The sequence below is a fragment of the Cervus elaphus genome, chromosome 19 (genome assembly GCF_910594005.1).
Source record: "Cervus elaphus chromosome 19, mCerEla1.1, whole genome shotgun sequence".
Classification (NCBI taxonomy): domain Eukaryota; kingdom Metazoa; phylum Chordata; class Mammalia; order Artiodactyla; family Cervidae; genus Cervus; species Cervus elaphus.
In genome coordinates this window covers 85,211,558-85,236,500 of record NC_057833.1, presented here as the reverse complement: position 1 = coordinate 85,236,500, position 24,943 = coordinate 85,211,558, and the positions used below count along the sequence as shown (strand labels likewise).

At 47.1% G+C, this 24,943-nt stretch overlaps 1 protein-coding gene across 3 annotated transcripts in view; it reads right to left on the bottom strand.

Moving 5' to 3' along the window:
- Positions 1-1,106: 1,106 nt before the first annotated feature.
- Positions 1,107-24,943, bottom strand: part of IL20RB (interleukin 20 receptor subunit beta) — a 34,519-nt gene continuing 10,682 nt past the window's right edge. For 2 of the 3 annotated variants that reach the window (XM_043875304.1, XM_043875305.1), the window contains exons 2-7: positions 18,560-18,686; positions 16,811-17,001; positions 12,657-12,781; positions 10,337-10,487; positions 6,379-6,521; positions 1,107-2,093 (exon numbers count right to left, since the gene is read on the bottom strand). In XM_043875304.1, coding sequence (XP_043731239.1) covers positions 1,986-2,093; positions 6,379-6,521; positions 10,337-10,487; positions 12,657-12,781; positions 16,811-17,001; positions 18,560-18,686 — 845 coding nt within the window. In that variant the 3' untranslated portion in view covers positions 1,107-1,985. Of the gene's footprint in view, positions 2,094-6,378; positions 6,522-10,336; positions 10,488-12,656; positions 12,782-16,810; positions 17,002-18,559; positions 18,711-24,943 lie in introns of all 3 variants that reach the window. The other variant, XM_043875303.1, reaches the window with a different exon arrangement.

The following is a 24,943-nucleotide window of genomic DNA, read 5'->3' as shown; positions in this document are numbered from 1 at the left end:
GGGGAGGCCAGGGAGTCAGAATACCAGGACTCAGGACAGATGGAATGGCCAGCTATGGGGGAGGGTGCCCCTCTACTCTCAAGGACCAGCTTAATGTCTGGTGCATGGTCAGACTTCCATAAATGATTCTGGGGACATGGAAGGACAACAGGATAATTGAGGGAAATGTCTGGATACCTGTATAAGCCTGTGAGCTGGATGGGCAAGGGAACTAGCTGGGAGAGGGATGCAAGCAGAGGGAAGTCAGGGATCATTTCTGAGTTCTGGGTCTGGACAGGCGATAGGGCAACTGTGGCCTGAGGGTGGAGGGCAGGGGAGAAGAAGAGCGGGTCATGACTGGTGGAGTAGTGGAGTCTTTATTCCTGCAAACTAAAAACATGACTCCAGTTTGGCCAAAGGTAAAATGAACATACACTCTTCATAAAAGACTCCAACAATGCAGAAACATACAAAATGGTACAAAAGAGATCTCCAGTGATCTCATCTTAGAAAAAGCCCCTCCTCTGGTCCCTTGAAACCCCTGCCCAGGTGGAGAGAGGGCTGGGGGCCTCTGGTTTATAGGGGAAACACCTGGCTGAAGCAGTTAGACTGTCTCCACCTCAAGGCTGGCTGGAAGGGGCCCAGGAAGTGGGGGTGGAAACAAACCAGCTCAGAGGCTCCAGAGCTGGGAAAGGTGGGGCCTATGAAGGGAGGAGACCCAGAGTTTGCCCAACAATCACTTCAGCCCTCAAGAGACTCCCCCTCCATCCCTTCTCAACCCTGACTCTTCCTCACCTGGTGGGCGAGAGGGTCAGGAAGAGACTTCGGTCATGGGTCCAGGATGAACATGCCGGGAGAATTAAGGACGCTCTGAGGGGCTATCTTAAAGAAAAGAGTTCCCCAAGGGATTTCCTGTAGTGTGAGGCCCCCAGGAATACCCAGGAGCAACTTGCCTCAGTCAGAGCCCCCATGCAGCCAGATGCTGTCCCCCACTCTATCCCTGCTCCATCCCCTACCTGGGTCACCCCCAACATCCTAACCAAAGGTGGCCTTCATGCAGCCTGGACTCAAGGTTGATGATATAACTCGAACCCTAAAGACTACTGTTTTGGAAGAAACCAAAATGATTACCCAAGGTGACCTCTTTTTATTTTCCATGCTGTACTGTATCAACTCCACAAGAAAAAGGAATACAGAAAACATTACACTTGTGATCGACAGCCTTCTGCAGTCTCATCGCATCATGCATACTCATTTCAGCTGCTGTCCTCAGTGTGCACACCCTCTTCACCCCACACAGCATTTCACGGGTCAGCAGCATCCATGCGCAGCCCGTTTTCAGTGGGGCTGTAGTCTCCCTCTAGGCCACAGATCTTATTGCTGGCTGAGCCATTCCATCACCTCTGCACAGGCGGGCTACAGTCCATAGAGTCACAGAGTCAGACACAACTGAAGTGACTCAGCCCACATGCATGCACAGGCATTTGGCTTGAAGTGAAATCAACCTCGTTGTACCCAGCCTTCCTTTCGTCTTCAAAGTTTCCTCCAGGAAAGTGGACGTTGCTTGTGTAGTCTCTGATCATCCCTGTTACACATGGACCTGCTGCTCTTCAGAAAAGCAGAACTAATCACAATGTACAATGTTGCCAATTTCCCGACAGCTCTGCAAGTGGCAGAGAGATAATATGGATATATATATATACATATGGTTTAATGGTCAAGTTTAGTTAACCATTGTACAGATGAGAAAACTGAGGGGCAGAGAGACTAAGTCATTTTCCCCCAGGGTCATCCTGCTAGTAGATGGCAGAGATCCAGTGTTGGAGGTCACATCCCCTGACTCCCTCTTAGCACTCCATCAGCCATACCACCCTGCCTCTGACAGTTGCTTCTAGACGTGGACATAGCAGGCTCTTCTCTTGTCTTTTGTCCTTGATAGAAAACAAGCGCGGCCTTTCCCCTCATGGCTTTCCCGTCCTGCAGCCTAGATTTCTCGGCTTCATCTGCTAGATCCAGGCCTTGAGGAGCCCCTCAGAAGACAGCCCTGAAGTCACACAGGCTTCTACTTCTTCTTTTCTGCAGCTGATTAACTTCTGGGGTGAATTTGTTATTTTCTGAAAGACAATTTTCATTCATATTCATTAGGTTAATAGTCATAGTCAGAGTTGAAGAGAATATCACCAAAAATCCCAGCTATTTCACTCATTAACTTTCTAGCAACAAAAAAGCCCGAAGAGACGTCCTAGTGGTCCAATAGTTAAGAATCTGCCTTCCAATGCAGGGGACACCGGTTCAGTCCCTGATCAGAGAAGTAAGATTTCATGTGCCTCAGAGCCACTAAACCCATGCTTCGCAACTACTGAACCCACACATTCTGGAATGAGCCACAGTTAGTGAGTCTCTGAGGCACAACAGATTTCCCACGTACTGCAACCAAGACCCAATGCAGCCATATAAATAAACTTAAAAAAAGCCCCAAAGACAATTCTAACCCCTAGATCATGGGCTTGCCATTTTACTGAGATCACCTCCCACATCACTGACCAGCGGATCTCTTGGGTTCCGCCTCCTCAGGGACCCTGCCCCACAAAAGCCCAGCATGTAGTGCTGGTTCCAAAAATCTAGCCTTCTTCCACCAGAGAGCTCTGAGAATAGTGACCTGGTCCAAGGCGCTCTACAAACAGTACTAGCAGGGTGTCCGCTCCAGGGATGGTGCTCCATAAACAGAAGTCCCTTCCTACTCATATTTCACTTGCTTGCCATCTTCTCCCAGTGACCCCAATACATCGTCATAACTGATGGTAAAAATGCAGGTATCTTCCTTTCAGGGTAACTCTCTCCACTGTTGCTAACTCAGTCGCTTCCACCAGACTCACTTGACTCTTAAACAGCTCCTCCTGAAGCCCTGCCCATCATTACCATCATTACTCTGAAGAGTGGCACATGGGCAAAGACAGGTGGGCACCATGGTTTCCTCCACCCCAGCCCCCAGGAGACAATAGATTCAAGTCAGTTGCTCTGGATCTTGTTTGTAAAGAAGTGGCTTCAGGGCTCACTCCTGCGTCCACAGGCAAATAATGGACAAGGACAGTGTACAAGCAGGGCTCACCAAACAGGATGTCAGTGTGGAGGCTGCCCTCAATTCACACTGATGGTCCACTCATTCTCAGGACGCGGGCTACCTACATCTGCGGTGCTCATACCTGATTGTTTCTTAAACTCTAGAGCAGTGCTGTCCAACGGAAATGTGCAATTAAAAATCCTCTAGTAGCACATTTTATAAACTAAAAAGAAATAGGTAAAATTAATTTTAATAATATACTTTATTTTTTAATGTTATTTCAATATATAATCAGTATAAAATATTGATATAAATTAAATAAATATTGATATAAAATAAACTATTTTACACTCTCCTTGTATTGCCTTAAAAACCTATTACATATTTTATAGTTACAGAATATCTCAATTTGGACCAGTCACATTTCAAGTGCTTAGTAAATCACATACGCTAGCAGCTACTGTTTTGGATGGTGTAGTTCTAGAATGTTAAAGTGAAACAGCAGAATCTCAGAATTTCAGAAGGTACAAAACTGTCATCCCATAGGTTAGAACAAACTTTCAAGCAAGGTTTAGCTAATATATATATATATATATATATATATACTTGAATTAGCCCTTAACATTCAAAAATCAGGAGATTTATTATAAAGTCTGGATTTCTGGTTTCTCATTTCAAACATGGAGCCCAGGGACCACCAGCTCACATCCCCTCTTGGTAGCAACCTGCTAGAACCGAGAAGCAGATGCTTTCTTTAGCTGGGGCATGTGAGCCTTGGTCCCCATATCTCTCCCTCTTAAGTCACATTTATTGTACTGTACACTCTTCTTTTGTCTGGGCCCTTTTATTCTTCTGTACCTGTCTGGGCCCCCGAGGCATCTGAGTTCACAAACTTCACTTTCTTTTTTTGTTTTTAACTTTTTATTTTGTACTGGGGTATAGTCGATTATTATTCATGCCTGGAGAACCCCATGGACACAGGAGCCTGGTGGGCTACAGGGTCACAAAGAGTCAGATGTGACGGAAGTGACTTAGCACAACACATAGCCAGTTAACGATGTTGTGATAGCTTCTGGTGGACAGCAAAGGAACTCAGCCATACATATACATTTATCCATTCTCCCCCAGACTCCCCTCCTATTCAGGCTGCTACATAACATTGAGTGGAGTTCCATGAGCTACACAGTAGGTCCTTGTCAGTTATCCACTTTAAATACAGCAGTGTGTACCTGTCCATCCCAAACTCCCTAAGTATCACGTCCCCCTGGCAACTGTAAGTTTGTTCTCTAAGTCTCTGAGCCTGTTTCTGTTCACAAACTCCACTTTCTATGAAGCACACAAAGTCAGACTTGGGATAGTCCATTGAAGCATATCTCAATTTGGAGACGACTAACTTGGGGCCATCTTGATGTTTGCTACCCACATTACAGTGGAATGTGACAGCAAGAAGAGAAAGAATAAAATGAGTCACAGAAGGAAAGTAAGACTTTTAGCACCAAAGCTTCCATCTCCATAAAGCAATTATGGATAAAAGACAAGGAAAACACATTATATTTTGAAATCGGGACCACACACCAAGCAGTCTTAATATAATTCTCCTTGCATATATATATTTTTGCTTTAGACTGTTCCTTAGTGATATAAACTTGAATGGAAAGACATTCTTAATGGTATATTTCAGAGTGCAACCATCACCAACTGTAAAATTACAGATGTAGACATGAAATGTTTAATCCAAACAGATAACACACTTACAAGCTCAATAGGACTTTTTGAAGCTTGTCAAGGATTTCCACTTGGTAATTTTCCATGGTTTAGTTGGAAAGATGCATGGATTTTGCAAGGTTGGCTAGAAGCTGCTTTTTAATAGTTTGGAGGATTATCCATGACTAAGGCCAATGCTGAAGTGCAGCTAGGCTGTGCTAAACTCGAGGCTGAGGATGGGGGTGATGGCAGGGGAGGAGTGCAGCTCCAGGACTTGTTTGGGGTTTGATGGACACTAGCGATCTATTTCTCACACAGTACTGAGGGAAATGCATACACTCAGAGAAACTGTTCACTTTAAAATCTGGGAGAAACAGAACAGAAACTAAAAGCCTTATGGAAAGGGATGCATATAGGAAGACATTGGAACAATGTAGGAAGGATGGTAAGGGGAACAGAGAATCAAAGGGGGGTCAAGTATCATGGCATTTATCTTCCATGGACCAAAGTGGACATTCTCTCACAGAATCTCTTGTCTCTGGTCTCATCTCAGTTGCTTGGATTTTCACAGAAGCTTGAGAGTCCCTTGGACTGAAAGGAGATCAAATCAGTCAATCCTAAAGGAAATCAACCCTGAATATTCATTGGAAGGACTGATGCTGAAGCTAAAGCTCCAATACTTTGGCCACCTGATGTGAAGAGCCAACTCATTGGAAAAGACCCTGATGCTGGGAAAGATTGAAGGCAGAAGGCCAAGGGGGTGGCAGAGGATGAGACAGTTAGATAGTATTACTGACTCAATGGACAGGAATTTGAGCAAACTCCGGGAGATAGTGGAGGACAGAGGAGCCTGGTATGCTGCAGTCCATGGGGTGGCAAAGAGTCAGAAACGACTTAGTGACTGAACAACAAGAAGAACAGAATGCATTAGGATTCCTAGGAGCTCTTGTCATTTGAGGGCTTTCCTTGTGCTCCTGAAGTTCTGTACAGATGCAACATGGAGGACTGCTTTTGCATTTCCCCCCACCCCTGCAAAGTCCACAGGGCCTGCCCTCACTGGGAGACTCAGATTGATGGCCCAGGGTTCTCCTGGCTTGCAAGCTGTGGGGACCCCTCACCTTGGGTAGTCACTGGGCAGGTCCAGATAGTTCCCCTGCCCCAGCCAAAGGCAGAGCACTGTCCACATGCCCCACACTCACACATGTGTGCCTCATGCCAAGAACCCAGGATGCTCTTGGTGTATGATTGTATGAATTGACTCTGTTGTGCTGGAACATGTTTCTGGATGTAGCTGCTGTTATAATGATTGGAGGAGGCCAAGAAGGCCCGGCAGGCCGGTCCTTAGAGTAAGACTTTGCATGATTCCTGGAACGCCGAGCTCCTGGGCTGGGCTACACACCTGCTGCCCTGGCTGTGCCAGGCCCTAGGGGCAAGCAGCAGAGGCCTGATGGGAGCCTGCGGGAGGCCACCCCCCACCCAGAAGGGCGGTCTCCCAGCCCCTCTGATGAGAAGGGAGGTCCTTCTCCCTTCTTGGTGCAAATGCTTGTAAACCCATAAAGCGGAGGTCCATGCCCCACTCAGGCCCAACCAACATCTGGACAGCGCATCACACTGAAAGGAAGAACAGCAGTTACCAAGGTGTCAGGGAGCATCACCACGGGGCAGCAGGAATGCCGGAGCAGCCGGCCCATCTTCCAGACGGAGAGCAGCGCCACCACCAGGATCAGCACGAAGCCCACGAAGGCGAACAGGGCCAGCGCCAGAGGCAGGGCCTCTCCTGGAAACAGAAAGACAGGAACTGGCTTAGGAGACAGCCTTGAAGACCTGCTTGCTCGCCAGTTCTGGGCCTCCCTGGCCTTCCTGGGGTTGGCTCTGCAGATGGATCAAGACAGCAGACTCCGGCACCCTGAGATCTGACATATGCCCCAGGGACAAGAGTGACCACCATTCAGTTGTTTTTCTAGAATCCAGATTGGTTTCCAGAAAGCCAAGGATGATGACAGCCTTTTTCTTGAGAAGGAAAAGGGGCGAGCCTCGTGCATTAAGCACTAGCTGTGTTTGAATGCACCTCGGCACCACTGCCAGAAGGAAGGCAGAGAGCCAGGCCCCCAGGCAGGATGAGGGGGTGGCGCCCAAGAGCACAGCCCAGAAGGAAGCTGGGCGGTAACTGAAAACAAAGTGTGTTTCACAATTTTCTTTTGGCATTGATCCGTATTATGGAGGAAAATACTGAATTCAGTACACAGTCACATAACAACTCTTGATGTATCAAGTTCTGGCGCTGGTTAAGTGACTTACCCCAGGTCACGCAGGGAGGGCTGTGCTCCAAATGCTACTAAGAAAGTGCCAAGTCTGAGCATCTGGAGATGTGGAAGTGGGGGATGGGTTATTTTCCCATCTTTCTGTCCTATTCGCGTAGCCCCTCTGAGCTGGGCTGCTCACCCACAGTGTGAAGGGCGGCACAGCTGATGCAGCTGCAGAAAAGCTGGGAGGGTCTCCTCAATGCTTTTGGAAACTATTTTGGCAGTACACATCAAGCGATGGGGCTTCCCAGGAGGCTCAGTGGTAAAGATTCTGCCTGCCAATGCAGGAGACATGGGTTCAATCCGTGGGTCAGGAAGATCCCCTGGAGAAGGAAATGGCAGCCCACTCCAGTATTCTTGCCTAGAAAACCCCATGAAAAGAGGAGCCTGGTGGGGTACAATCCACGGGGTTGCAAGAGAGTCAAACACGACTGAGTGAGCACAGAGCATGCATCAGGATATACACAAATGTTCAGACTCTTTCATCCGCTTCTGTGAGTAGATTCCGAAGAAGACAAAACATACACATAAAGCAATTCACAGCAACGTCTAGATTACAGCCACAGCCTCGTAACCAGCTGTCTGCTGAGCCCAAAGCAGCACACCTGCACCTCCCTCCACCCCAGCATGCTCTGTTGTGTTCCCTCATAGCACGAACCACCAAGGGAAACCATCTCATTTGCTCACTTGTCTGTCTACTCAACTAGAAGGTAAGCTCAGTGAGGGCAGGGACTTGTCTGCTATATCCCAGCGACAGTGCTCAGTAATTATTCACTGAATGAATGAATGAATCAGTGAAAATGAACATCACCTTCAAAAGCAGATGGAAATGGGTACTTCCGGGAGTAGTCCAGTGGTTAGGAATCCACCTGCCAATGCAGGGGACATGGGTTTGATCCCTGGTCTGGGAAGATCCTATGAGACTGAGCCATTAGGCCCATGTGTCACAACCACCGAGCCTGTGCTCTAGAGCCCACGAGCTGCAACTACTGAAGCCCCCGCGCTCGGCAACAAGAGAAGCCACTGCAACGTGAAGCCTGAGCACTGCACGTAGAACATAGCCCCCGCGTGGCATAACTAGAGAAATCCCACATGCAGCAAGGAAGACCCAGCAGACAAAACTAAATACTTTTTTTAAAAAAGCAGATGGAAATGACCTAAATATCCCCAAGTAGAGGATGATTTACTACATCATCAAATATCAGCATGGCAGGTCAGGAGGTCAGCTACTAAAATGAGAATTAGGATACATAATATACACAAGCTTGTTCACTGCAGCATGGGTGGTAGTCACAAAACACTGGAAAGCACAGAATATTCCTGGTTACGCGGTGCTATTACATGTATTTGGACACATCCACATACTGGCTTGTTACGCATCTTTAAAAATGAGGTAGATCCATATGTACTGACATGAACAGGTGTTCACAATAGCAATACCAAGTGAAGGTGAGGTGGTACAGAGCTGTAGGCACAGTACAGTCCCAACTGTGCTTGTGAGTTCTGGCCTCACACGATGATCGCAAAATTAAACACCACACTTGCCAAAGGAAACCTCCTCAGTGGTGTGGGGAGAATGGAAAACTTGGATCAGGAGGATCCCCTGGAGGAGGAAATGGCAACCCACTCCAGGATTCTTGCCTGGAAAATTCCATGGACAGAGGAGCCTGGCGGGCTATAGTCCCTGGGCTCACAAAAGCGTCAGACACAGCTGAGCAACTGAGCTCACACACACATACGCACACTCCTTCCTCTACATACCTCTCTGTTGTTTGAATTTTTTTTAACAAGCTTGACCTACATGGTTTTAAAAAATAGTATAAAATGCTAATCAGAAAGTCTTCATGAAAAATGTTTTTGATATGATATTTGTGAAAAAGCAGACACAAAACATATGTATAATACAACTGGAACATATGTCTACATGAAGGATAACACCCTTTTAGAGGATAATTTGGAAACAGCAGTCAAAATTCAAATGTGTATGCCTTCGACCCAGCAACTCTGCTGCCAGGAATTTATCCTTCACATACACCAGCAAATGATCTATGTACACGGTAACTAATGAGAGCATTGACTCTAATAGCAAAATATCAGGAAAAAACCTAAATACCTCTCAATACCGTGCGCATGTGCTCAGCTGCTTGTCATCTCCAGCTCTTTGTGACTCTATGGACTGTAGTCTGGCAGGCTCCTCTGTTCATGGGATTCTCCAGGCAAGAATACTGGATTGGGTTGCCATGCCCTCCTCCCGAGGATCTTCCCAACCCAGCGATCAAATCCTTGTCTCCTGTGTCTTCTGCCTTGCAGGCAGATTCTTTGCTGCTGAGCCGCCGGGGAAGCCCATCCCTCAATAGAGGGGTAGTTAAATTAGTTATAGGTACACAACACACAATGGAATACTAGGTAGCTAGTAAAAGAAGGATAAAGAAATTCTTTTTTAGATATGGAAAAATATAGAATATGTATAAAGTGAAAAAGACTTTATAGATCCAGAAGACATAAAAAGATCCAGAACAGTGCATGGAATATGCTACAATTTGTGCTAAAAAGAAGAAAAATATATAATAATTTATTCCCATTTACTTGTAAATGCATTGGAAAGTTTTCAGAAAGATATACAAAGAGCTAACTCCTATGGGGGAGTGGGTAGGAATGACATGCATGAGGAAGAGGAGGAGGAAGCCAATTCCAAATTCTTATCATATTTTTTGAAATATATATGTACCAAATATTCAAAATTATATTTTAAAAACTAAAAAGCTATACACAAATGTCACTGGTGGTGTCTGTATTACAGAACCACAGGATGTGGGGTTTCATTTTGTTTCTTTTCATTGTAGGTTTTTAGACCATAAAAAATTTAAGGGAAAAAATTAAAGAAGAGGATTCTACAGACTTTCCATCAGGCCCCTCCCAGCTGACGGTGGCTGTGCTACCCAGTGGGCACCCCCTCACAAGGTCCGACCTTCAGAGCCTCCAGCTGCCTCACCTGCACTGGCCCCTGATTCGCAGGCAGCGGCCACCTGGTCAATCAGCTTTGCAAAATCTGTCCTCAGGCCTCGGAAGCTTTCAGGGGAAAGTGTGCCAGACAGCTGCCAAGGGACCCCCACCCAGCCTGAGGGTGGACTTTCACCTCTGGGTTGGAGTGGGGATTAGAACACAGCACACTTTCACCACCAGAACCCGTGCAGCCTGGAGGAGCAGGTCAGGGGAACCAAGGGGAGACTCAGCCAGAGGAAGCAGCAGGCGCCGTGCACACGCAGGAGGGGCAGACAGCCTGCCTTACCTTGCACCTTGACACATTCTGGCTGGCTGAAGGCACTGTGCCGCCCAATGGCCTTCACGAACGTCCGGGCCTTCACACAGTATGCCACCCCGGGCTCCACCATCTCCAGGTACACGGGAAGGACCCCGGGCCTCACCACTTTGACATGTTCCTTTAGGAAACCAAAAAAACAGTCACACCTTGAGCGAAGCGGGACAGGAAAAGGAGAGGAGGAGGGAAGGAACGCTGTCAATATTTCCTTTCTGCATACAGAATGTTCCTCTCATTCTTCCATTTGTTCATTCATTCATTTTTTTTAAATTACTCATTTATTAGCACCTACTGTGTGCCAGGCACAGTTGCAGGCACTGAACAAAACAGGGACACACAGCACTGAACAAAACAAAAAGTTCCCACCCTCGTGGAGCTCATGTCATACATGAGGAAGCCGCACCATTGATAACACACATCAGGTGGTGATGAGGGTTACGAGGAATCATGGAGTAGGACAAGCAGGCAGAGAGTGACAAGGAGGCACCAGCAGAGTGGCTCGGGGAGGCCTCTCTGATACGCTCATACTTGGACAGAAAGCTGACTGGGTGCTTGGCCCGGCCACGACTTCCAGAGGGTCAGTGAAGAGGAGCACTGCAGCCAGTGGGCAGTGCCTCCTCACGCATCCACCCATCCACTGTCTGTCCCTCCATCTGCACAGCCCTCCACCTCTGCCACCCCCTGAGGCCTGCGGAGGCTTGTCTGGGCCAAGCCCAGGTGACTCAGGGCAGGCACTCCCCTCCCAAAACACCTGAGGGACCTGCCTGTTCCCTGCAGCTCAGGCCCTGATCTGCTCCCACACGACTGCATCCGCCGGACTCGCAGCGCCAGGCCCTACCACCGGGCCCTGACCCAGCAGGAGTAAATGCTAGAAACCACGGCCACTCCCTTTCCAGGGAAGTGTGGTGGGGCACATGTCCTGGCATTAGGTCGGGGTACCCTTGGACGGAGAAGGGTCTATCAAAGGCCAGCCAGCATCTGGCAACCCCTACGCTTGGCCTGATAAAATCAGCAGGACCAGTCAGATTTCTTGTCCTGGGAACTGGTATTGAGGAACTGAATACTTGCAGCCAGAAGCAGGGACCAAGGGGAGAGGACATGGTGAGGGGAGTCAGTCACATCCACAGGTACTCACAGGAAGGAGTGATGAGGGGTCAGGGCAAGCTGGGGCGAGGGCCATGGGCAGAGCGTGTACAGAGGACCCCCCAGGGGGAAGCCAGGGCCCCCCAGGCAGACAGGGGCCTCTGGGTGAGTGAGGCTGTGCAGCAGCCTGGCTCTGGGCCTGCTCCAGTCGCGGATTCTGTGAGAGCCCCCGACTGCACCGTGTTAATCCTTGTGACAGGGCTTCTCCGGTGACTCAGTGATAAAGAATCCTCCTGCCAATGCAGGAAATGCAAGTTCGATCCCTGGATCAGAAAGATCCCTGGGAGAAGGAAATGACAACCCACTCCAGTATTCTTGCCTGGAAAATCCCATGGACAGAGGAACCTGACCTGATGGGCTATATTCCATGGGGTCTCAAAGAGTCAGACACAACTGAGTGACTAAACAATAACAATCCTTGTGACAGAGCCTACTTTTCCTTGCGCTGATTTGAGTGGGTTTTATCACCATTTCAGCTTGGACAGGGCTCCACAGGTGCACCCACGCTCCATGCCTTCTGCCATCTGCTGCTGCAGCTCAGCCACTCCCTCCGAGAGAGCTGACCTCCCACCCAGCCTGGCCCGCAGCACCCACCCCACAGGGAGGGGCCGCGCCCCGGCTAGGCATTCCGGGTGGCCCATTGGCTCATAATTAGGGTTGTTTATAAGCTAGCTCCTGGCTCTCTGCCCCTAATTCTGCACCCAGCCCAGATGCACACCCTCAAGAAGCTGGGACCGGCCTCATATACTTATGAAATCATCCCATTGATTTGGAACAGCCCCGTCTGCTGCCCCCTAAACAGCGGGAAGAATGGCTGAGAAGACATGCGGATGGGGGAGAAATGCATTGCACAGGTATTGTGGATCCAACTATGACAGAGTTTAAGGCAAGGAGGTGGCCCCCCTACTTCAGCGAATGTGTCCTGAGACAGTTCCCAGCCAAAGTCTGGGTTGGACCAAGGCAGTCCTTTGCGTTTGACGCTGCCAGCATTGTCAGCCTACACCCATCTCTGTGTTCCCGCATTTCACCCAGGCCTGCTCATCCTCTGGCCACCCCAGACAGTGGGCACCGCAGGGGCCGGCCCTCCTCATCCAGTTCTCAGAGCTTCTCCAAAGTCTGACTCAAAGGCCCAGGCTGCAAGTCTCACCTTGGCACCGGGCTCCCTTCTCCAGTAGGACACGAAGAACTCAAAATGGGGCCCCAGGTCTTCCAGCTTAATAAGCAGGTGGAAGCCGTCCATGGTGATCTCCATCCTAGGTGGGGTGAGGATAGCTGTTGGCAAGACAAGGGCAGAGTCAAAGCCAGTCCTAGACAGGACTGATTTCTGTCCAGGGAGACCATGACCAAACCATCAGTGGAAACACACCAGGCTCATGGGAGGGGAGGGGTTTTGATGTGGCTTCATAGCATGCAGAAGCAAGCACTGTACTCAGTAGGTGCTCAGTAAACTCTTTGTGAATGATGAGCAAATGAAAAAAACAAACAACCATTTAGTACAATTCACATAGATATATACCATCTGCTGCTAACTTTCAAACATCAGCAGATCAGCAGCCTGTGGATGGGGTTGGCCTTTCTATTCCCAGTCCAAGGAGTCTTCATCTCATAGCTTTATGGGAGATGTTGGAAAGTCAGAGGGTTTTACAAATTCCAAGAATCAGCTCTAGTAATTACAGCCTAAGCACAAACATCATCTTTCATGTTATTGGATCCAAAACAGAGAGACCCGCAGACCCCATGGATGCTTTCCACTTAGCAGACCAGGAACCAAAGGGCCCACACAGTCTTCAGTCCCTGCCTACTGATGATGGATCCAGACCTTCCTCTCAGATTCAGACACTGCCAGACCAGAAAGACACCCCAATGGTGGGCTGTGGCTTGGGAGTGTGTTCTGGCTAAATCCTCCTGCACTGGGGTCAGTGGACACTCAACAGAAAGGCAGTTCCTGCAGGGAGTTTTCAGAGAACAAAGTATTTCCTGGCATCTAAAAAGCTGCCTGGAAAGGGGACAGGAGGACTTGGGAAGTCAGGGGCCAACTGTGCAAAACATACCCGGATCAGAGGATTCATATGAGTACACAGCAGTGCTAGAACTGCCTCTGAAACACCTCCAGTAAGAAAGGAGATGGTTGACTCCTCCACTTTTAAGTTAAGCATGATTAGAATTGGATCCCCTGATCTCCATCTACGTGGAGAATAGAATTAGACAAAATGACCACGTGTCATTTCAGTTCAGATGATTTTTTGACAATGTTGGGGCAGGAACCTCTTTCCTATGTACTCTACATACTCATTTCATTTAATCCAACCAGCAAGTTTCAGAAAGTAAATACTACTCCTATTTACAGATGACATAGCAGACCCTCAGAGAGGTTAAGTGACATTCCCAGAGTCATCCAGTGAATGACCAGACCTGAGCTCACGTCTTTCCACGTTTCTAGACTCTGCTGTGTGGGGTGTTTTTAACTCCCAAGGAACAGGATGCACTTAGATCACTTAAATCAGACTCTAGGGATGGGTCCCAGAGATCAGGGGTTCTAAAGCTCTTCTGTGACTTGAATTTGCATTGAGGTTAAGAACCGCTGCTCTCAACAGGGTTCCCTTTAAGAACTGGGGATCCTTTCCAAGACGGCCTTAAAACCAGATTTTTCATGTCTGAGGAGAAGTCGGGGTGGGGTTTTTCAAAGGCCAAAAAGCAGACGTCATGCCCTGAGGAGTGTCAAGTTCCTCCCAGCTCTGCAGCTGGGTCCACCTGCGTGAGGACCCTCATCCTCTGCTTCTGGGGCAGGTACAGAGACACCTTTCCTCAGCTCCTCGGCAGCGAGCCCTTTTCCTGTTTATACTGGCCTTCTCAAGAACAAGTTGCTACCGCACACACCCACCCCCAGAGCTGTGTAGACACTTCCTTATCTCCAAATGCCCCGTGCCTGCATTTCCAACAACAGCTGCCAGCCTCCAGCAATGATCTTGGCTGGAAGCCTGTGCTTCCAGGAGCCAGAGGGAGGTGGTGCTGGAGCTGCCTAGGCACTGTGGGTGGGGGTAGAGCTGCAACAACCTCCGGTGCCCCCTCGGCTCCCCCAGGGCCTGGCACTGCTTCCACCATGTCCTGCCAGTGCCGTGGGAGCGAGGGCAGGCAGAGGAGCCCACATCCTGCACCAAAATTCCTACTGGTATCCATTCCAGAAGGACCTTCCTGTAGCTCAAACGGTAAAGAATCTGCCTGTGATGCAGGAGACCAGGGTTCGATCCCTGGGTCGGGAAGATCCTCTGGAGAAGGGAATGGCAATCCTCTCCAGTATTCTTGCCTGGAGAATTCCATGGACAGAGAAGACTGGTGGGCTACAGTTCGTGGGGTCGCAAAGAGTCGGACACGAGTGAGCAACTAACACACACACACATCCATCCCAGTGGTCCCACTCCCGCCCCCTAGCTCTTCCTTTCTTCTTCTGCTCACTGGCTCTCAGCTCTGGGCATATCCCTAGGGTAATAACAATAATACAAATAGCTGAGTGCTATTACAAGGCAACACTGCCGCCAGCATTTGCATTTTTCATCTCACCCCCAGCCACCCACTGAAACAAGCCGTTGCCTCTCTCACAAAGCGGCTGAGCCAGGATTTGAACCCTGTCTGTCTGACTCTGGAGGACCAAGTTCTCTCTCAGATCCACCTTCATTTTCCTCAACCTCCTCCAGCAGGGGCTCCCTCACCTTCTAACCCTCCTGGTTTCTCCCAACCCCCACACTCCTCAGGAAGCTCTGACTCACTCCATTAATTTAGAGGCTGCCCCGACATCCCTGTGTCCTCACTCCCAGCAGAGGGTCACCTGTCACACAGAGAATACAGGTCCCCGAAGACCTTTCATTTGCCTTTCCTGTGTGTCCCGGGGGGTCACATCATCGCCCACAGCTGTCTTTCCACCTCTACTCAATCCCCCAGTGGGCAGCCTGCCCAACATCCCGCCTCCTCCTGCTCCATGAAACCACTTTCAAGAGGACCAATTTGGGGCCCTCCCTCAGGCCCAGCAGCAGCTCGTCTGTTCTCCCCTCTGACTCCCTGTCCAGCACTACTGGTGCCCTCCCCTCCATTCTCTTTAAACCCTAGGTTTCCCAGAATCCTAGTCTGGTTCTATTTGTCCTCATATCTTGTCCCTGGACACCCTCACCTGCTCTCAAGCCATTAGCTATTAATTTCATTTTGTGTGTCTGTGACCTGTCTGAGTCCCAGGGCCTGATTCCCAACTGCCAGTCAGACATCCATGGGATGATGTCTGATAGGAATCTCAACCTCAAAGAGCCCAAAGCCAGCAGCATCTCTTATTCCTCAGACCAGCCACTCCTGCTGGGTTCTCTTCCTTGGATGGCATTCCTACTAACCCCATCTGGAAGCTGGGTGCCATCACCATCTCCCCCAACTCTGTCTCACGGGAACTGGCCACCAAGCTCTGTCCTTTCTAACTCAACCATGTCTCTAGAATCTGTCCTCTTCATCCCATCTCTCCCCTTCCTCTAGGATCACAATCCACCTTGGTTCAGCTGGAATGTTACAGCCCTCTCTTCATTCTTCCCATGGCCTGCAGGTCTGTCCTACTCCAGTTCACTTTACACCACAGCCAGAGAGATTGTTCTGTAGACAGACCTGGCCCAGATCCCCTCCTCTTCCATGACTCTCCTCTACTGATCTGATGAGACTTCATGTTGAAGCCATTCACCATGTGACCAGCTGCTTCCTCACCCCCAGCCATCCTGACCCTGCTCCTGCTCTTTCCCCTCACACCCTTCTACACACTGGGCATTGTTTGCACTCTACCATTTTGGTCACCAATCCAGATTCTTCCCTTACATCTTTCTCAATACATTTGCCAGGTTCCATTGCTATAGAAAAGTTATTTATTTCCAAAGGGCTGTGTTTGGTCACTCTGATCATATAGAGACCCTATTGCCAAAGAAGATGCTCACACAGGCAACAAAGATGGGGACAGTGAGGCCTCAGATGGGAGGCAGTGTTAAGAGTTAATGATGTATGATCACGCTAGGGAGAGGCCGTCCTAGCGCCTCTACCCACTTCCAGAGCACTTTTCCTTCCAGAGACAGTCAGGAATGACTTCCAAAGTCTCATTTCAGAATGAGAGAGAGGAAGCAGCTGGCAATGTTTTCAACAGACCAGTTAGGGTTGTTTATGTTTGCAGCACTCTGACTTTGTAAGACTCATTTGATGCTGAAAAGAATCCCAACAGTCTCAGTGAGCACTGCTGCTGAAGCAGAGGCTGCTGGGGGCGGGGGAGTAAGGAGAGAAGGGCCTTACTTGAGTTTTGGTTAAAGCGGTGCTTCAGGGTGCTCCAGGCCGAGGTCAGCGAGCCCAGGGTGGCCCTGACCCGGAGGCTGTATGACACAGTGGCGGTGACGTCCTCCGTGATGTCACACTCAGGCCTTTGGGTGGCTGAGCACCAGCTGCTGGGGATCCAGATGTGGCTCATGTACAAGCTCTCATACTCCCTGGCCAAAGAGAGGAGGGGACAGCGTCACACCAGGCCCTTCCACCCAGGCTCAATGACGGTTTCAAGTAAACGTCTCCTCCGCTAACTTTTTATGGGCCAGGAAAACAAGCATTTGCTCCACGTTCCGTTCCTCCCCTCTCCTCCGTCACCAACCAGCCTTTCTTCCTGACTCCTTCTCCAAAGACAAGGGAGAACCAGGCATCAACCCCGCTCTGTCCTGGTCTCTCCATCTGCACGGTCACCACCCTAGTCTCAGCTACTGTCACCCCTTGCCTCGCTGTGTCTCTGGACAGATCTTCCTACTTCCCTTCCTGCCAGCCTTCAAACCATTTGTCACTCAGCAGAGCATTTCTCTCCTTAGTGACTTCCAAATAGCCTAGAATGGAATGCACACTCTTCCCAGCTGACAAGACTCTCTGGCCTTCTGCCTCCGCCCGTAAAGGCGATGCTCCCTCCACACAGTCCTCCTCACCATTCCTCCAACTTAGCAAGTGTTTGTTGTGTCTCAGTGCCCTGCCCCCGCTTTCACACTGGTTGCCTGCTCCTGTCCTGCAGATATGGGCTTAAATATCACATCCTCAGACGGACCTTCCCTAACCATCAGATAAAGAGCTGCCACAGCGCCAACTCGCTGTTGCATTGGATTTTAGCTCCCTCCTAGAACTGATTTCTATCTGAACTTACCTACAGCAGTGCTGCCTGATAGAACTTCCTGTGATGGTGAAAACCTTCTGTATTCGTGTTGTTTTATACGGTAGCCGGTAGCCACAGATGGCTATTAAGAACTTGAAAAGTGGCTCATATGACTAGGAAACAGACTTTTGAATTTAATTTTGATTAATTTAAGTATAAATAACTGTCCATGGCTAGTGGCTACCACGTTGGACAGTGCAGACCTAGTGTACTTATTTCTTTAACTTTTTACTGTCTCCTCCTCCAAATGTGATCTTCTGCCTGGAAACTTTGTGGTCTGTACCCCTGAGCTGAGGAGAATGTCTACGCATGTGGCTGCTTGGTTTGTATGAATTGTTAATGAGCTTTATTGAGTACCTTCTGTGTCCCTGTCAATCCTTGACAGCTCTGAGGGCCTGGACACCTAGAGAAGGACCAGCTGACCTATAGGGTCAAAATGTGTTTTGTCTCCTGGGGGCAAGCATACAGTCAGGAAAACTGAGGTCTCCTCGCCCCCTAAGAGATCTGAGTCTCCAAATAATTTCTGTTCCTCAAGTCAGAGGCAAACTCATTTCATCTTAAGATTTTCTTCAGCTTTAGACAACTGACTCACTGTTGGAAAGAAGCTTCATGAAAATGTGTTTATATACGCTTGTGTTCCCAGAGAATTCACTGTTAAATCCATGGGACAACTTCCCTTGTTGCTCCAATTCTCTCAGGGCCCATGAAGACAGAGGAGGCAGATGAAAGGAAATCATCTTTCTCTGGGCTCACAAAGCCTTCTTGAGCTCTGGAATGAGGGCTGTGCCTCCAGGAATCAACTACTGCCTAAAGGAGAGAAACTAAAAAACAAAACAATAGCAAGAACAACAGTAAAAACTCACCCCTGGTACTCGACAGAGTAGTGTGTTACTCCTTCAGGCACAATGACTGGGCTCCATGTCAAGACATGCTTCATATTGACTGACTGTACGGAGAGGTTCTGAGGGGCAGGCAGAACAGCCACTCCATCTGGGACCAAGGGAGACAGACAAGCTGACAAGGTGAATTCACCTCAGGGAATGCCGCAGCTTCAGGTTAGTTTCTAATGAAAAGTCAAACATGCTTAGGAACTAGTCAGTCAGTCAGTTCAGTCGCTCAGTCGTGTCTGACTCTTTGCAACCCCATGAATGGCAGCACGCCAGGCCTCCCTGTCCATCACCAACTCCCGGAATTTACCCAAACCCATGTCCATTGAGTCGGTGATGCCATCTAGCCATCTCATCCTCTGCCGTCCCCTTCTCCTCCTGCCCTCAATCTTTCCTACCATCAGGGTCTTTTCAAATGAGTCAGCTCTTCGCATCAGGTGGCCAAAGTATTGGAGCTTCAGCTTCAACATCAGTCCTTCCAATGAACACCCAGGACTGATCTCCTTTAGAATGGACTGGTTGGAACTAGAAGCAACTCTAATTTTACCATATTTGTGTTCATGCTAAATATTGCTATCATCATTGTAATTCTCCCTTTGGTGATAGAATAGCATATTAACATTAAACAATATTATGCATGTGTATGGGTGCTTAGTCGTGACCAACTCTTTGTGACCCTTTGGAATATAACCTGCCAGTCTCCTCTGTCCATGAGATTTTCCAGGCAAGAATACTGGAGTGGGTTACCATGCCCTCCTCCATGGGGATCTTCCAGACCCAAGGATCAAACCCACATCTCCTGCATCTCCTGCATTGCAGGCTGAATCTTTACCACTGAGCCATCTGTAAAACCCAGTTTATATTAATAATAATAGCTAATATTATTGACATTAATAATGGTTAGTATTTTTGGTCACCTGATGCAAACAGCCAACTCATTGGAAAAGTCCCTGATGCTGGGAAAGATTGAAGGCAGAAGGAGAAGAGGGCATCAGAAGATGAGATGGCTGGATGGCATCACCGATGCAATGGACATGAACTTGGGCAAACTTTGGGAGATGGTGAGGGACAGGGAGACCTGGCGTGCTGCAGTCCATGGGGTCACAAAGAGTCGGACATGACTGGGCAACTGAACAACAATATTACTGAGCACTTACCAAGCTCTATCTATGCCGTGTGCTCGGCTATCACATGATTATCTCATTTAATTCTCATGACCATACTGGGATGTTAGGACCATCAGTTTCTCTGTTGTACAAGTGAGAAAACTGAAGCACAATGTACCAACCCTTGGGTCACATTGGCCGCGATGCAGGCCTGGACTTTGTTTGGACTTTGCCACTGACTTTGTGGCCATAAACACATTGCGTAAACCTGAGCTCTCCACCTCTACATGGCAAACCCATGTCAGCTCCTGCCAGCTTCTCATCACCACCCTCTTTTGCTACTGCCATCCTCAGGTATCAAAGCAATTCCTTTGTGTCCCCAATACGGCCAAATGGGGCACAGCTGCTATTTGGGAAGTGCAGGCTCAGACGGCCATGGAAGGAGTCCATTACAGAAGGGCACCAAGCCAGTTCCAAGACTCGGCCCCAGACAGCCTTCAGGCCTCTGAGCCAGACGAGACCCAAGCATCTGCTCACGCAGCTGCGTGCCCAGAGTGTGCACACAGTGGGTCTACAGCGTGCACACAGAATCAAAGAGGCCTGTAAAGCTGATCCCTTATAAGAACTTCGCAGCCCCAGTCCAGACCTTCTACTGTGGTCTTCCTCTCTGACTTTTACTCACTCCTCTTTTAATGCCCAACACCTGCCTCCTTTTGCTGTTACAGTTGCAGTGACAGCATCAACAGCACAGTGTGTATGAGGCTGGGACCCTCGCCTGGGACTTTTCATCTCTGTGTCTGTCTCCAAATTGGCACCTGCTGTTCGTTATCAAGTCCTGTAACCATGAGGGGATGGGGGCTGCCGGGAACATCCCACTTAGTGCCCTTGTGGGCACTAATGCAGGACCCTGGTGATGCAGCCCAGTCTCACACTTGGCATCCAGGGCCTGGCCTGTGAGGAAACACCTGGGGTGCCCTCAAGGGAGGCTTCCTGCCCTCCCCACCCTTATACTTGTCGTCACCCAAGGGAAGAAAGGGAAAAGAGCCAGCTGCAGTAAGATAGCACAGGAGGGCAGGGCGTGGTCCCCTCTGACATGCTTCCTCTGGTGAAGTAGACAAAACATTTCTCTAGTCAGATATGTGGGGACTTTAAAACTATAAACATAAAGCTTGAATTCATAATTCTAAAACTCTCAAAAATGAAATCTCCTGGCCCGATAATTATACTGGAGAATATGAATGTGAGATGTGAGAGTTGGACCATAAAGAAAGCTGAGCACTGAAGAATTGATGGTTTCGAACTGTGGTGCTGGAGAAGACTCTTGAGAATCCCTTGGACAGCAAGGAGACCCAACCAGTCTATCCTAAAGGAAATCAGTTCTGAATATTCATTGGAAGGACTGAAGTACTTTGGCCACCTGATGTGAGGAGCTGACTCACTGGAAAAGTGTCTGATGCTGGGAAAGATTGAGGGCATGAGGAGAAAGGGGGAACAGAAGGTAAGATGGTTGGATGGCATCATCAGCTCAATGGACATGAGTTTGAGCAAACTCTGGGAGACACTGAAGGACAGGGAAGCCTGGCATGCTGCAATCCATGTGGCCACAGAGTCGGATACTACTTATCAACTGAACAACAACAAAAACTATGAAATAGTTAAAGAGAAAGTAGTACCAATTTTATACAATATCTTCCAGAAATGAAAGAGGAAAAAACTTACTTTATGGGGTCAGTATTACCCTGATTCTGCAATCAGACAAAGATTATGTATATTTTTTAAAAAGCAAAAGACTACAGATCAATATATCTCAGGCACTTAGATGCAAAAATCTTCGACAAATACAATCAAAATTTGGTGTTGTATAAGACTATACACCCTGATCAAGTGGGATTTATTCCAGGTATGCAAGGCTGCTTCAGTATTTGAAAATCAATTAATGTAATCCACCATATCAATAAGATAAAGAAGAAAAATCATATAATTGTTTCAACTGACACCAAGAAAACATTTACAAAATTCAACACCCGTTCCTAATTTTAAAACAAAACAAGAAGAAAAAAAGAAACCGTTTCTTTGAATTATGAACAACAGGAATTATCTCAATTTGATAATGGATTTTCCTGGTGGTGCAGTGGATAGAAATCTGCCTGCCAATGCAGGAGACACAGGTTTGATCCCTGATCCGGGAAGATTCCACGTGCCGTGGAACAACTAAGCCCATACAGTACAACTACTAAGCCCAAGTTCTAGAGCCTGCCAGCCGCAACTACTGAAATCTGTGCACCTAGAACCTGTGCTCCACAGTAAGAGAAGCCACGGCAATGAAGAGAGCAGCCCCTGCTCACTGCACCTAAAGAAAGCCCATGCAAATCAATGAACACCCAGCAGAGCCAAAAATAAAAATGAAAAAAACAACCTACAGCTAACATCTTGTTCAATGGTGAAAGACTGGATGCTTTTTCCCTACATCAAGAATGAGGCAAGGATGCCCACACTTATCACTTTTATTCAACCTTGTACTAAAAGTTCTAGCAACTGTAATAAGGCAAACAAAGAAAGTAAAAGACATTACAGCTTGGAAAAGAAGTGATAAATCTCCCTCTATTTCCAGGTGGCATGTTAGGGTATGTAGGAAATCCCACAGAATCTACCAAAAAAGCCTCCGAAAACTAATAGTGAGTTTGACAAGTTCATAGGATACAAGATAAACATAAAAAAAATTAGTTGTATCTCTAAATACTAGCAATGAACACTTATATGCAGAAACTTAAAATATTATTTGCAATCACTGCCCCTCTCCAAAAGAAAAACTCAGGTATAAATCTAACGAAACTTACCTAAGATTTCTATGGGGAAAACACCATAATGCCAGTGAAAAAATTTCAAAGAAAATCTAAATAGATGGAGAGGCATACTGTGCTCATGGATTGGACAGCTCAACATAGTTAAAATGGCAGTTCTCCCCAGATTGATATATACGTTTAACAGGATTCCTATCAAAAACCCAGCAAGGTTTTTTGGGGGGAGATAGGCAAGCTTGTTCTAAAATTTATGAGAAAAGGTAAAGGAACAAGAATAAAACAATTTTGAAATAGCAAAAGGTAAGAGAACTTAATCTACCCAATTTTAAAACTTACAATAATTAAGACTATGGTATTGACAAAGAAATAGACACATAGATTGATGAAACAATATAGACATCCCAGAAATAGACCCACACAAATATGCTCAGCTGATTTTTGGCAAAGGTACAAAAGCAATTCACTGAAGGAAGGAAAGCCTTTTCAACAAACAATATTAGAGCAATTGGATATTTGCAGGCAAACAAAAAACCTCAACCTACATCTCACATGTTTGCAAAAATTAACTCAAAGTAGACCGTGGACTTGATGTAAAATGTGAAAGCATAAAACTTTTAGGAAATACATAGGAGAAAATCTTCAGGGCCAAAGATTTCTTACACTTGACACTCAAAGCATGACTCATAAAAGAAAAAATTTATAAACAGGCATCATCAAAATTAAAATCTCTTGTACTACAAAGACCCTGTTAAGAGGATGAAAAGACGGGATACAGACTAGGAGAAACCATTTGCAAACAATATATCTCACAAAGGATTTATATCTAGAACATATATATAAAGAATACTCAAAACCCAACAGTAAAAAAGCAAGCAATTCAATTAGAAAATGAGTAAAAGACATGAAGAGTCATTTCACCAAAAAAGCACACACAGATGGCAAATAAGCACATGAAAATATGTTCAATATCATTAGCTATTAGGGAAATGCAAATTAAAACTTCCATGAGAGAGTGCCACACAGCTATCAGAATGACTAAAAATTCTTAAAGTGACAAAACCAAACCCTGGTGAGGATGCAGAGAAAGTGGATCCCTCATACATCACTGGGTGGGAACACAGAGTGGTACCACCACACTGGAAGATAGTTCAGCAGTTTCTTGCAGAACTAAACTTGTAAATTACTAAAACAACCCAGCAAGTGCACTGTTGGGCATTTATCCCAAGGTAATGAAAATTTATATCACACAGTCTGCACAACAAATGTCCATAAACAAAATGGAATCAGCCCAGATGCCCATAGGTGAATGGTTAAACAAATATGGTATATCCAATAAAAAGGAACAAACTACACAAAACAATCTGGATGAATCTCCAGGGAATTACACCAACCGAAAGAAGTCAAACCCCCAGTTACATACCGTATAATTCTATTTTTATAACATTTTCAAATGACAAAATTTTACATTTTGACAGATTAATGGTTTCCAGGAGTTAGGAAGAATGGGGAAAGGCACAGTAGTGAGAGATGGGTGAGGTTATAAAAAGGTAACAAGACATACCATTGTGATATTGGAAATGTTCAGTATCTTGACTGTGGTGATAAATATACAAACCTTCACACACAGACACACACATTCTCAAACAAATGCAAGTAAAGCTGGGGAAATCTGAATAAGATGTGTGGATTTTGTCAATACCTGGGATTTCAATATCCTAGTTGTAGTATTATCCTATTGTTTTGTGAAATACCATTGGGGAAACTGGGTTTTCTGTATTATTTCCTTTTTTTAAATTTATTTGGCTACACCAAATCTTAGTTGGGCATGAGGGATCTTTTTTAGTTGCAGCATGCAGGATTTTTTTTTTTTTTTTAGTTGTGGCATGTGAGATCTAGTTACCTGACCAGGGATCAAACCCAGGGCCCCCTGCATTGTGGGGGTGGAGTCTTAGCCACTGGACCACCGAGGAAGTCCTTTTGTGTTATATTATGAAAAGTGTGAAAGTGTTAGTTGCTCAATCATGTCCAATTCTTTGCGACCCCATGGCCTGTAGCCCGCAGGCTCCTCTGTCCATGGGATTCTCCAGGCAAGAATACTGGATTGGGTTGTCATTTCCTACTCCAGGGGATCTTCCTGACCCAAGGATTGAACCAGGGTCCCCTGTATTGCAGGCAGATTCTTCACCATCTGAGCCACCAGGAAAACCCAGTTATTTCTTATAACTGCATAAAAATCTAGAATTACAATGAAATTTCAGGTAAAAAAATACAGTGTCATCACACCTAAAAAATTAATATTAATTCTGATTATCTGAATGACAGAAAACATTTTAAAAGACCATGATAGGATAAACTCAAACAGGATGAAATGCATCTAGGAAAAAAGTTGTAGAATTAAGTGCAGTCAATTAAATCAGCGAGGGAGACCTGTTTAGGGAGGGAGATCTAATAAT